The sequence below is a fragment of the Anoplopoma fimbria genome, chromosome 9 (assembly GCF_027596085.1).
Source record: "Anoplopoma fimbria isolate UVic2021 breed Golden Eagle Sablefish chromosome 9, Afim_UVic_2022, whole genome shotgun sequence".
Lineage (NCBI taxonomy): Eukaryota > Metazoa > Chordata > Actinopteri > Perciformes > Anoplopomatidae > Anoplopoma > Anoplopoma fimbria.
In genome coordinates, this window is record NC_072457.1 from 15,483,037 (window position 1) to 15,497,211 (window position 14,175).

The 14,175-nt window shown below is 41.8% G+C and overlaps 1 protein-coding gene across 3 annotated transcripts; it reads left to right on the forward strand.

The window, feature by feature from the left end:
• Window positions 1-2,709: 2,709 nt before the first annotated feature.
• On the forward strand, window positions 2,710-13,500 carry LOC129096490 (small integral membrane protein 26-like). 3 transcript variants are annotated; one of them, XR_008531431.1, is made up of 5 exons: window positions 2,710-3,061; window positions 4,477-4,566; window positions 11,593-11,844; window positions 12,776-13,408; window positions 13,439-13,500. XR_008531431.1 is itself a non-coding variant. In XM_054605290.1 (4 exons), the coding sequence occupies exons 3-4, from the start codon at window positions 11,721-11,723 to the stop codon at window positions 12,949-12,951; spliced, it is 300 nt and encodes a 99-aa protein (XP_054461265.1). In that variant the 5' UTR covers window positions 2,710-3,061; window positions 4,477-4,566; window positions 11,593-11,720; the 3' UTR covers window positions 12,952-13,418. The 3 variants fall into 3 exon arrangements, 2 of the variants coding, with proteins under 2 accessions (XP_054461265.1, XP_054461266.1); XM_054605290.1 differs by lacking the exon at window positions 13,439-13,500 and having other exon boundaries at window positions 12,776-13,418; XM_054605291.1 differs by lacking the exons at window positions 4,477-4,566; window positions 13,439-13,500 and having other exon boundaries at window positions 12,776-13,418.
• Window positions 13,501-14,175: the final 675 nt, after the last annotated feature.

The window sequence follows — 14,175 nt, forward strand, 5'->3', positions numbered from 1 at the left end:
GATGACATAACAATTTCTAGTTTAATCAGGAAAGACAACACACGTTTACATAAATTCAGAAGCTTTATTTGATAAAAACTGATAGTGAAGAAGGCGAGGCCTCTCAGCTGTGAGGAAAAGTAGAACATATTTAGATAAAAGCAAATGCAGTTGGGTACAATGTGATTTGTTCTACTTTTGCTGTGGTGAGAAAAAAACTATATATAAAGAGCATGTTGTTGCTAAAACCTTAGTTTATGGAAATAAAGCCTGTTAGCATTTATGCCTCCTGAATTGCAATGTGTTGTAACTGCAGCCATTGCCCAGCAGAGAGCAGTGCATATCCTGGTATGTACTTAGGCAATCCATTTCCCACAGCTGTTACTGTTATGTTTCATTAAGAATACATGCTCCTAATCAAATTCTCCACAGCTAATTAGACATAGTATACAAGCATCCTCATACTGTTTTTGTTTTCTAAATTACTTTTATGACTCTATCTGTAATTGTTATTAGACGTCTTTTGAAACCCTCTCCATAGGTCATGGCTATTTCGAACACACACTGAGGACTTCCAGAAGGATAGAGGGCAGAAATAGGTCACACATCCTTCACTTGATGATACATAAGGATTTTTTTTTGCTTTTATTGGACTTTGAGAGAGCAGGTGATGAAGGAAAGAGGAACACAAGGAAGGAGAACGAAGATGCGAGGAATGAAGACCACGCTGTACATGAACGTGGGCTGTCACAGGAGCATAGTATTTGCCTTGATGATGTATTTGATCTGTTTTTGCTTACTAATGGTGAAATTCACCCTGGCAGAAAAACTGAACAGCACATAACATGATGACTCTTTGCAATGACCTTGATTCAATCTGAGCCAAATCTGATATTTGCTGGCAAATCCTCTTTTCATGGGAATGTTATCCTCAAGAGATCACATCCTCCATAAATACATTTTCCCAGCCAGACCATACAATAACATTTTTATGCAACATTTTAATGCAACTGCCGTCTTTCTTTAACATCTGATTTGGTGGCAGACCTCAGTGTGCAGACTCAACTAGCCTGCCAGTTAATGCTATCATCCACCGCCATCACTAAACCTCTTATATAATTAGGATCTGAATGTACTTAACTCTGGGATATAAACAGAATTTTATAGGCCACAGCAAAGTCTACACATATTTGTGAAACACGTGTATATGAAACATAGAGTAAAACACATTTGTTCATGCTAATCTAAATACTTGAGTATTTGATTCTTAATGGAAAAACCACTTAGATGGGTTTGTGTTTTTCCACTTATTTAACTTTTGGGTGTTATTTTGTGACAGTTATTATCACACCATGAGATACTTGCAGGGGGACCTGTCACAAATAACACCTGCTTCAACAGCAGAGGTCTTGGACTACAGGTGTATAAATATATTAAATCAGCACCTAAAAAAAGCTTGTTTTACGTGTAAGCGATACAAAAACTCACAGTTCAACAGCACCATTCATTACCTGTGGCCAAGAATAGCTCACTGTCTCCATTTACACATGGTATTTGAGGGTTTGGCATCTTGCCAAGTTCACACACTTTTGAGGATAGATGAACCAAAGACACTCCACAGTCTATGATTCTGAACCGCTAAAATAACGAGAGGGGTTAAAAGAAAGAGAGTGTTGGTGTCACCCATTGCTTTTAATTATTGTGATTGCTATTAATTATCTCAATTTACACTGATTTTACACATTTATACATCGTTTTTTGGCATTGTTAGACAGCAACAGAAAGACTGAGACACAAACTGAAGTTGTGGGTATTGTAAGACGAGGACATTTATAAGGCAGTGAAGGTTTAAAATGCCATTGGTTGCAACATGGGAAATTAAGCAATTATGTTTGAAGCTTCTCCCACACTTTAGGCTTTAATTTATTTTATTTTGCAAATCTAAATAGCTGGAGTGGCCCTTTAACTAAGCAGGTCGATCTCAAGACTCCCCCACCTTCTGTCCATCCACAATCTCATATATTCTTAATAGCAACATCATTTCGCTACTGATGCCATTATACTTTGCATTCATCGGTGGTTTAACAGACACAAACAACACTGCAATGGAAACATACAGTATGTTCTTGAAGTATGACATGCTGATGTGATGCAAAATAAAACTACAGATAAACTGTGCCCATCTTTTTATGATGACTGTAATAATAATAATAATAATAATAATAATAATAACTTTATTTATATAGCACCTTTTAAAAACAAGGTTTACAAAGTGGTCGACAGACAAGCCAGCAAAACAGTGCAATAGAAGAAACATTAAGAACAATCGTTAGGATAAAACTAAACAAAGAAACAAAATGAAATAACAAGTGACAATCAAATAAACAAACAAAATAATGAAAATAATGAAAATAATGAAAATAATGAAATAAATAAAATCAAGTGATATTGGTAAAATATAGTAAACAAATATAAGATAAAATACCAAGACCAAATGAAAATGAAACAATAAAACGACGACATCACATAAAAGCCATTCATAGCAAATGCTCTGATATAAAACAATAAGGCGGTGACTATACTTTGCTCACATAATATTTTTCCTCTGGTGCTTGTGATTCACTGTGGTCAGGCAGTGGGGTTTTTATGAAAGCAGCACTGAGAGGTGGAAAAAACCCGAGTTGAAAAAAGGGGGCGGAGCCACGGCGTCACATGACCGGCATGACAGCGAGAGGAGGAGAGCGCCGAGAGAGGGACACCGGAGACACTTCATCCATTCAGCAGTGGTTCAACACCGGACCGCCGTGTAGGAGGTCGAGTTTGTCCTGCTCTGCCGGTCATCGTCAGCCTGTGAGGAGGACTCGTCTCACGGTCAGGCTGCTCTCTAGCTGCTCCTGCTACATGGCCAGCTAGCACAATAAAGCTAACTGTTAGCTTCTGGAGCAGCTTCACACCCAGGAGCCCGGCGGAGAGGAGAGCCGAGGAGGGGGATGGAAAGAGCTGGAGCCGATAAACCTTTCAGGAGAAGCAACGACTAACCAGACTAAACCAGCCCAGATTTGTTTACTTGTTTAAATCAACGGTAAGCACCACTTATGGTATTGATAACAGCGGTAAGTTAGCGCTAGCTTTGCGGGCTAGCCTCTGTTAGTCAGCTCTGTTATTGTGTAAGCTAACCTTAACAACAAGCCGGCGTGGCACATGTTGTGATCCACGACCAAGGTGGTTTTAATAACAATAAGTAAGCTGTTGTCTAGTGTAATCTGTTTTCATATGGAGCTTGAGCACAGACTTTACAGTGCATTCATGTCACCTGAAACCTCCTGATCAACACGTGCCTGTTTATTAAAGTAATTGTCTTGTTCTGTCGTGTCTTCTGAAGTTGCTGACAGACCCTGAAGCATGACGGTAATTATGTACAGCAGTAGCCATCGTTAGCCATAGAGGAATACTGTGGTTTGTATTCTGTGGGTCCTAGACCCGGTCATTATTAGTCTGCCTCCCCTGATCCCTCTGTGAAGGAGTGCTGGGACTTCAGCTACCCCCCTCCTCCTCCTCCTTACTTGCTGCCATGTCCCCATCACTGCATTGCAGGAGTTACAGACGTGTTTCAGCATGCTCAACAAATGCGGAACGTGAAGTTAAAGCCACACTTTGCACTTCTTTAAAAAATTGCCTGGAGTAAGCAGAATCGTTTTACTTTACACCACATTCTGTTTAGTTGCCATTAAAACTTACAGTATGCACATATGCACGTCTGTCAACTACTAATGTTCAAGTGAATATAAAGATACATTTTTCTACATATGTTTTTACTTTGTGTGTCATCCTGTTCTCTATCCTCTGCTCCAGCATGTGGAATGTGCTGTTTACATTTTTAAAGAATGAGCACCACCTGTCTTTTTTTTTTTTTTTTTTTTATCATTAGGTAGAGTGTTGTTGTGTGTAGCTGTCACCCCAAATTCTGCAGAGACTGTAGATGGACTAGGCTTAGTTATAGGCTATTCCCAGTAGTTTGCAGTGAGAAGCCATTGCAGTGGCGTAGTCTCTGTTTGATAAATGAGCGGGGCATGCTGCATCCATTGATCGGTGACATCCTCGGTCACGGCTCAGGAGAGCTCCCTTCTGCAGCCCATAACTATACACGGATTTCTAGTTTATTGTGCTGCTTGCACACACACACACACACACACACACACACACACACACACACACACACACACACATACATACACACATACACACATACACATAAAAGCACCTGGCATCATTCAAGCAGTCGTCCAAAACACAGTCTCGTCTTTTAGGGCCAGGTGCCGCCGTAATGCTGTGATTTTGGTACTCAGCAGCACACAGTTATTGTTATGATGGCAAGAGTGAATGAAATGCGGCCTTACATCCCTGCTCTCTGCTCTCCCCCCGCTCCCCCCCCCAATTTGCCTGTGATCATAACTGGTTCTTTCTTTTCTGATTTGATTTATTCTTATTCCTGTTCAGGTTGTTGGTGTAACTGCAATCTCCACCATGGTGCAGAAGTACCAGTCACCTGTGCAGGTGTACAAGTATCCCTTTGAGCTGGTGATGGCGGTAAGTGTCTTTTCCGGTATTCACAGTCAACTCTCTGTAATATTGCCTGTAATCAGCGCAGAGTTATGTAATGGTGGCGTGTGGGCGCTGCAGTGGTCACCCTCAGAAGGTAGTCATTTGAACAGAATTACACACCTTGCATGTTATTCGCTCACAGATTAAAAATGCTGTCGCTGAAAGCAAACTGCATTGAGGTTATCCCCGTGCAGAAAACACACACATTTTCTTTTGTCCTAGTCCTTGTGTTCATTGTTTAGTAAGGTGTGCAACCATTGTGCTGTACATTTGCACACTCAGCATCTGAAGCTATAACACGTCAAACAGAGGTACTAACTCAGATTTAGTTAAAATATTCAGTGCCTTGCAGAGCTTTTAGTGTCAGCCTTGCTGCATGTTGTCGTTCACTTTCAAGCATTAGTTCCCCTGTTTAGTGCAGAGAGACTTTCATGTCCGGCTCCTCTCTTTTTGCTCTTTTTTTAAAATGGCTTTCTCAGCAATATTCCTTGTGCCGTCTTTGCTTTCTCTCCCTAACGTTTGGAACTTGAGTTTCCTTTTTCTGCATAAAGTTTGCCATGCAAATCTGTCAGTCTTTGCCCCAGTGCAGTCAGACAGGGGATGGGTGGAAGGTTCACTAAATGGCAGTCAGCAAATGCAAAAACACTTACGGATTGAGTCCCTGCAGTGTAGTGCCTGTCTCTTTGTAGTTTGACAACACTGGGTCTGAAAAACAATGAAAGAATAGATTTTCTACATATTTCACACCTCACCGCTGTATTGTGTAAGAGAGATTTATTTTCCTTTTAAATTCAGTGGGAAAAGAATGACAGGCAATTGTGTGCTGAACCATGAACTATAATCTCACAGTGGATGGATGGTTTGTTCAGCAATGTTTTGACCTCAGCTGCTGTTTGCTAGTAATGTGGTATTGGTGCACGCCTGAAGAGTCCTGGCCTGATTATACAACTGTCATTTTCAACCAAACAGTCTAACTGGTCAAAGATGCTCTATTGCTATTCCTACTTAATTAATTTAAATGATCTCTGAAAGTTATTTGGGAATTACATGTATTTAACAGTCATTTGTCTTTTGCTGCACTCTTTAAATGGAAATCAGCTTTCTATATGAGCCTGAACGAGGATGCAGGAAGACTAAATCTCCTTAGCAATGGCTGGTCGAGAACTGGGCGAACAGAACGCTATTAATAGAGGGCTGGTCCTTACACCTGGGTCTAAGGATGCAGCCGAAGGAAGGAATAGTAATAATAGCAAAGTAAAATTACATTATATATACGATGGAAATGACCCACTTCATAGGCTTCTTTGTAGATGGAACAGGCTTACTTTTGCAAATGGAGTAGCCCTTGGTGTTTTGTAAACTAGGGCAGCAACGCATAAGGTGAATGTTTAAAGTTTTAATTCACTTCATTCCAAAGTTTTCCTCCAGTGGTCAGAGTGAAGTAGAAAACCAACGCTGTGGTGTCTGGGTTCATAACATCACCAGGAGGCCAACGGAGCTGCTTTCACTAAAACTATCAAGTCACATGGTCTCTGCTGTTTTGTCTCAAGGGGGTGACTACAAAGAGAGACAAAAAAACTCAGAACAATGACAAAGAAGCTCAAACACCCTCAGGGACGCAAAAAAACAAAGGAAACAACAAAGAGAACAAAGAGAAAAACAAAAGAGACTCAAAAAAACAAAAAGACTTAAAGAAACAAAAAGAGATCAATAAGAACACAAAACAAAAAGACTTAAAGACAACTAAAGACAAAAAAGACTCAAAACAACCACAATGACCACAAAGAGACAAAACAGCTACAAAGACTCACACAAGGACAACTAAGAGACACAAAAAGACTCAAAACAACCACAATGACCACAAAGAGATGCAAAGCAAACACAAGGAGAAACAAAACAACCACAGTGACACAAAACGACGACCAAGAGACTCAAAGCCAGACAAGGAGACAAAAACTAACACAAGATGAGCACAAAGAGAGGCAACACAACTACACAGAGTCATGAAACGTCTACAAAGGGACACGAAGAGACTCTAAATGCAGAAACACGTGTTGTGAATGATGGTGATGCTAACAGAGCATCCATTGACTTCCACTATTATTTGTCCTGAGGAGCAGAGTTGAGAAGATACACAATATATAAACATCATGTCAGCAAACAGTCTTTGTTCATAACCAGTTATGAGTTAGCATTAGTTAGCTGAACATTAATGGAGGCAGAGAATCCGTGTGCGTGGTCTGTTTTTAGTTACATCCTCCCTGTGGCTCTGGTTCTTTAGCTAACGAAGCTAAGCTAGTTACACTGTGTGTGTGTGTGTGTGTGTGTGTGTGTGTGTGTGTGTGTGTGTGTGTGTGTACCACCACCGATACATCACAAAAGTCTTTAAGACATATTTCATTTTCAGATGTTTTCCAGATATCTGACTGATAATATCTTCCAGACATTTTTCAGATATTTAACCAATGTTTTCCAATTTATTCCCCAAGTATTTTTTCTATATTATACTGGCATTATTTTGTATATATATTTTTGATACTAATCTGATATTATTTTGTACATCTCCTAACATTTTTCAGATTTTTAACAATACTTTCCAATTTCTTTCCTAAGTATTTGCTGTATATTATACAGGCTTTATTTTGTGTATTTTGTCATACTGATAATATTTTGGATATTTTCCAAATATCTTTTCAGATATTTTACCAAATAGTCTCCAAGTACTTTCCCTGATATGTTTTGTATATTAAACTGGCATTATTTTGTAATATTTTTCTCTACTCTACTGATATTTTTTTGTCTTGACATTTCTTCAAATATTTTCTGGATGTATTTTTTGATATTTTAACTAAATGTTTTGGGGACATTCCCTGGTACATTTTCCATATTTCACAGATACTATTTTGCATATTTCAGACATTTTACATCTCATTCCTGCAAAACGTAGAGCCTCAAACAAAGAGCAGCACATAATCCTTCACAAGGCGTCTAATGTTCGACAGATAGGCATCAAGAAAGTCAAAATATGACCCCTGAGTTTGGCCCCATTGGCTCCCTCCTCTCTTCTTCTTCTTTTTTCTACCCTCTCCTCTACTTGTTTCTTCCCTCGTCTCTTCTTCTTCTTCTTTTTTCTACCCTCTCCTCTACTTGTTTCTTCCCTCGTCTCTTCTTCGTCTTCTTTTTCTACCCTCTCCTCTACTTGTTTCTTCCCTCGTCTCTTCTTCTTCTTTTTTCTACCCTCTCATCTAAAAAAATATTTTAAAGTTGCCAGAATTCCCCCAATTTTCACTCTTCAGGCATCATTTTTTGGGTCAAAATGTAGATAAACTTCCTAGTTCCACCCATAACACTGTGGAATCCAACAGACTTATACATTTGGTCACAGCAGCCTGAAAGTGAGAGAAAGTCCAGCTTTCTACTCCATAGAGACCCATGTTAATTCAGACACCAAAAACATCTTGCACAGAGAACAGTACCCCGTTTCTAGATTGCCACAAAAGCCATTTTTTACACTACAGACACAATTTTTACATATTCTTTTTCATCAAATCGTCCTGCCTCTCATGGTCTGGTATTTAGGGAAGTAGGAACTACGGTTTGGGAGATTTCAGTAGTAGTTTGAGAGGTGCGCCTCAGCTTAAACTCCATTTAAAGCCTATGTACCTGTGAGTCTCTTTGAAATCATATTGCTATGGTAACCTGTGATGCTGGCAGGTGATTGATGTGAGCTAATTAGTGCAGTTTGACACACACAGAGACAATGACACACGCACACACATACACAAATGACTTGGAGATATTCAGGCGGAGGAATTGTTATAACGTCTGTCTGTCTGTCTCTCTCACTGTCTGTCTGTCTGTCTGTCTGTCTGTCTGTCTCTCACTGTCTGCCTGTATGTCTGTCTCTCTTGTGAAAGTTTGATTTAATCATAATAGACTATCACTATCGATTATCTAAATATTTGAATATAACTAAATGTTTGAAACTCGGGTTTTATTCTTTGCTTAAAGAATAAACTCTATTGCATCGAACTCTGTCTGTTTCCAGTGTTTTTCTTCAAACTTCATCGAGACTCCAACAGGTATTTATTAATAAGAAGAAGGAGCTGAGCCGTAAGGCAAAGCTCTCAATTTACCAGTCCATCTACGTTCCAACCCTCACCTATGGTCATGAGCTTTGGATAGTGACCGAAAGAATGAGATCGCGGATACAAGCGGCCGTAATGAGCTTCCTTCGTAGGGTGGCTGGGCTCAGCCTTAGAGAGAGGGTGAGGAGCTCAGCCTTAGAGATGGGGTGAGGAGCTCAGCCTTAGAGATAGGGTGAGGAGCTCAGCCTTAGAGATGGGGTGAGGAGCTCAGCCTTAGAGAGAGGGTGAGGAGCTCAGCCTTAGAGAGAGGGTGAGGAGCTCAGCCTTAGAGAGAGGGTGAGGAGCTCAGCCTTAGAGAGAGGGTGAGGAGCTCAGCCTTAGAGAGAGGGTGAGGAGCTCAGCCTTAGAGAGAGGGTGAGGAGCTCAGCCTTAGAGAGAGGGTGAGGAGCTCAGCCTTAGAGAGAGGGTGAGGAGCTCAGCCTTAGAGAGAGGGTGAGGAGCTCAGCCTTAGAGAGAGGGTGAGGAGCTCAGCCTTAGAGAGAGGGTGAGGAGCTCAGCCTTAGAGAGAGGGTGAGGAGCTCAGCCTTAGAGAGAGGGTGAGGAGCTCAGCCTTAGAGAGAGGGTGAGGAGCTCAGCCTTAGAGAGAGGGTGAGGAGCTCAGCCTTAGAGAGAGGGTGAGGAGCTCAGCCTTAGAGAGAGGGTGAGGAGCTCAGCCTTAGAGAGAGGGTGAGGAGCTCAGCCTTAGAGAGAGGGTGAGGAGCTCAGCCTTAGAGATGGGGTGAGGAGCTCAGCCTTAGAGATGGGGTGAGGAGCTCAGCCTTAGAGAGGGGTGAGGAGCTCAGCCTTAGAGATGGGGTGAGGAGCTCAGCCTTAGAGAGAGGGTGAGGAGCTCAGCCTTAGAGAGGGGTGAGGAGCTCAGCCTTAGAGAGAGGGTGAGGAGCTCAGCCTTAGAGAGAGGGTGAGGAGCTCAGCCTTAGAGAGAGGGTGAGGAGCTCAGCCTTAGAGAGAGGGTGAGGAGCTCAGCCTTAGAGAGAGGGTGAGGAGCTCAGCCTTAGAGAGAGGGTGAGGAGCTCAGCCTTAGAGAGGGGTGAGGAGCTCAGCCTTAGAGATGGGGTGAGGAGCTCAGCCTTAGAGAGAGGGTGAGGAGCTCAGCCTTAGAGATGGGGTTCAGCCTTAGAGATGGGGTGAGGAGCTCAGCCTTAGAGATGGGGTGAGGAGCTCAGCCTTAGAGATGGGGTGAGGAGCTCAGCCTTAGAGATGGGGTGAGGAGCTCAGCCTTAGAGATGGGGTGAGGAGCTCAGCCTTAGAGATGGGGTGAGGAGCTCAGCCTTAGAGATGGGGTGAGGAGCTCAGCCTTAGAGAGAGGGTGAGGAGCTCAGCCTTAGAGAGAGGGCGAGGAGCTCAGCCTTAGAGAGAGGGCGAGGAGCTCAGCCTTAGAGAGAGGGTGAGGAGCTCAGCCTTAGAGATGGGGTGAGGAGCTCAGCCTTAGAGATGGGGCGAGGAGCTCAGCCTTAGAGATGGGGCGAGGAGCTCAGCCTTAGAGATGGGGCGAGGAGCTCAGCCTTAGAGATGGGGCGAGGAGCTCGGAGTAGAGCCGCTGCTCCTTCGCATAGCTGAGGTGGTTCAACATCTGATCAGGATCACCCTGGACGCCTCCCTTTAGAGGTTTTCCAGGCACGTCCAACTGGTAAGAGGCCCCGGGGTAGACCCAGAACACGCTGGAGAGATTACATATCTCGTCTGGCCTGGGAACGCCTCAGGGTTACCAGGAGGAGCTGGAATGTGTTGCTGGAGAGAAAGACGTCTGGAGGAGCCTCCTTAGCTTGCTGCCCCCGCGACCCAGTCCCGGATAAGCAGAGGAAGATGGATGGATTAACGCAGTAACATGCGCTAACATGAACGCTGACATGCACTAACATGCACCAACATGAACGCTCACATGTACTAATATGCACTAACATGAATGCTCACATGCACTAACATGAATGCTCACATGCACTAACATGCACTACGAAAACGCTCACATACACTTATACGCATTAAAAGGCACACTCGCATGCAATAACAGGCTCTAACATAAACACTCACATGCACTTATGTGCACTAACATGAATTCTCACATGCACTAACATGAATACTCACATGCACTAACATGCACTAAAAGACACACAGCCGGCCAGCTATGTGAACTAAGTGAGGAGAAACTGTGATAACAACGCACACAGAGGGAGAGAGGCTTCATTCTCTGTTCAGGTAGACATTACTCCCCTATACCTTAACAAAGATGAGAGTTGATGCTATATTTATGCTCTGAAAAATGTGACTCTTTAAAGGTCCCATATTGTAAAGATACAGGACCTATATTATAAGACAGGTCTGTCAAGTGCAACATTAATAAAATAAAAATATCGAAATGCTCACTCACAGCTGGTATTCAGAAACTGTGCCTTCAAAGTATTGATCCTTAAGATTTCAGTCCTGCTTGATTTAGAATTTCTATCGGAGTGAAAACAAGGGAATTGAACTGAGCAGTCTGGATTCATGGTACTAATGTGCTATTCTGTGTGAATTGTGTTCATAGTTTTCTGTGTGTAGGGCTATACAATGGAGAAAAAATGTTATACAGCATTTTTTTCCAGGAATGTGTCCCATGACATGGCAAATGTATAAATATAACAATTATTTCATCAGCGGGTCAAAGGCTCAATCAGCCTTCAGCATGTGATAGTGTTAGCAGACTTAAGCAAACAGAAATGTGCTTAAATAACCCGAAATAAACTATTTATGTTTTACAGCAGAGACATTACGCGAATAATTTGACTTCATACTAAAGTATGAAGTCAAATTATTCGCGTTTACATGTGACGCACATCAACATTTCTTGATAAAAAAACAAAACGTGACCGGAAGTTTTCATTTCCAGTTGTACTTCCGGGTCGACTGTCATGGCGGCGCCCTGGTGGAGCAGAAGGTAGAGCCTGAACCGCCACAGAGACACCAGAGACTACAGAGACCACAGAGACTACAGAGACCACAGAGACAGCAGCCGGCATGCCGTTCAGAGACCTGCTGAAGTGGAACACCAGGGTGTCTGCGGTCTACGCCGTCGGGATCTGGACCATGGTCGGGTCCTACGCGCTGGTCCGGTTCTCACGTCGACACGAGGAGCCGCCAGGTGAGGGACATGTGTGCTCTGTGTGTTGCTACATGCTTTAAGAGGCCAGTCCTCTATGAGTGACGCATGCACTGAGGTCGTTAGACCTTCAGACGGGTTCACGGTGCGCGTTCACAGTAGACATTACGGTACGAGCGTGTTTATAGTAGACATTACGGTACGAGCGTGTTTATAGTAGACATTACGGTACGAGCGTGTTTATAGTAGACATCACGGTGCGCGTTCACAGTAGACATTACGGTACGTGCGGACTTCAAATTAAAAGCTTCATGAAAGTTGACCTCTGCGTTTAACCTTTCCTACTCATTGTAATGCTGCTGTAACTTAGTTATGTTTCATTCAATTAGTTTTTACCTTTAAAATCCCTCATAACTCATATATGAGACTTTAATGAGACATCTACTTGGGACTATGAATTTGACACTAATACTGACTTCACTATCTGTTGTTACTGTGGAGCTTTGCTCTATTCTCTCTGTTTCAGTACATCCACATGAACCATATCACCATTTATAGTAACGGTGTGGTTAGTGTAGTATGAATATCATTTATTCATGGATGGACTTTAATAAGATGTTTGGGTACTTGTACCCTACTTGAGTATTTCCATTTTATTTTTAAATATATACTTTCTACTGCACATTTGTCTGACAGCAATAGTTGCTTTGCAGATAAATATTTTAAAGTACTTCAATACGTTTATTTCTTACTTTATTTATCTATATTTTGATTTGTATTTATTGTTTAGTCAAGCTGAGAATGTTTACTACAATAAATAACATATTTGAACACCTCTCAGTATCAAATACTCCCATTAATTTACACATGGTTACACAGTTGTTATACTGTATTCACTCAGCCCAGTTTACATAGACATGATGTCATATTTCAGTTCTAACTGCTCACTCTTTACTTTGCCCTTTGAACTCAGTCAAAAAAGAAGAAGAGTTTCAAGAGCCAGAAGATCCAAATCAGGTCGTCCACCTAACGGCTCACTCCAAAACCGTCATCGTCTACAGGAAAGACTTTGTCCCGTACAGCACAAGGATCTACAACTTCCTCCGGTCCTTCAGCGGGGGACCTGAGAGAGGAGACGGGGACAAATGACCACGGACACTGGGCTTGTCAAGAGCACGTTCTCAGAATGCACTATGAATTTATGCTTTCGTGTGAGGATACTCTCTTTATTTGTGAAAGAAATTCCAGCACACTCTGCAGGTCTGAGGCAGCAGCCATGGTGTTTGGTGATGTCTGAGCCCAGATATATATTTTATTATTTATTTGCCAACAATATTCAGTAATGTTACTGTCCGCGCCTGTCCACAATACAACGGTGTATGAATGAACCTCATCTGTTAATTGTTTGAGGCAGAAGGTGTCGTGCTATTTGAATATGTATGATTGTTTTACAGAGCTTGTCATTATCTTGATTGATGACTGAGATGAGCACTACCTTTGTGAAGCTTTAAACGGTTGATGTGCATAAGAGAGCTGCTGATAAGTGTTACTAATAACATTAAAGGTGTTTTTAGGGTTAACTCTAACATTACTAATAACATTAGAGGTGTTTTAGGGTTAACTCTACTAATAACAGGTGTTTTTAGGGTTAACTCTAACATTACTAATAACATTAGAGATGTTTTTAGGGTTAACGCTAACATTACTAATAACATTAGAGGTAACTCTAACATTTTTTAGGGTTAACTCTAACATTACTAATAACATTAGAGGTGTTTTTAGGGTTAACTCTAACATTACTAATAACATTAGAGGTGTTTTTAGGGTTAACTCTAACATGACTGAGGTAGCCAAATGGAATTCATCCATCTGTGTTCCCAAAAATATATCAGAGCACCTTTTTTTTTTTCCTGACCCAGTGTAAGCAATGTCCGTTCATTCAGTCTCACATCAACGTTGCACTATATTGTCATTTAGTCAAATGTGTGCGGCTCAGATTCGTCCTACAGTTGGCCTGTTGTATCAATTTAACACATTTAGTTGTGGAGGGAAAATAAGCCCTCTCTTTCCTTGCTTGTAATAAAACATATTTAGAGGTTGCTATTCATTTATTTAGAGTCAGATCCTTTAGTGAAGTGTTTAACATCAGTACATGTACATAGGAGAAACTTAAAGGTCAAAGCACCAACTCTATCTCTATCACAGTTAATTCAATTCAATTCAGTTTATTTTGTATAGCCCAGAATCACAAATTACAAATTTGCCTCAGAGGGCTTTACAATCTGTGCACATGCGACATCCTCTGTCCTTCCCTCACATCGGCACAGGAAAAACTCCCCTAAAAAACCCCTTTAACAGGGAGAAAAAAGGAAG

Bases quoted from the DNA above. Each gene is read 5' to 3' on its own strand.
- LOC129096490 (XM_054605290.1), top strand. From the start codon at position 11,721: ATGCCGTTCAGAGACCTGCTGAAGTGGAACACCAGGGTGTCTGCGGTC. The intron at 11,845-12,775 runs GTGAGGGACATG...CTTTGAACTCAG, and splicing joins TCGACACGAGGAGCCGCCAG to TCAAAAAAGAAGAAGAGTTT.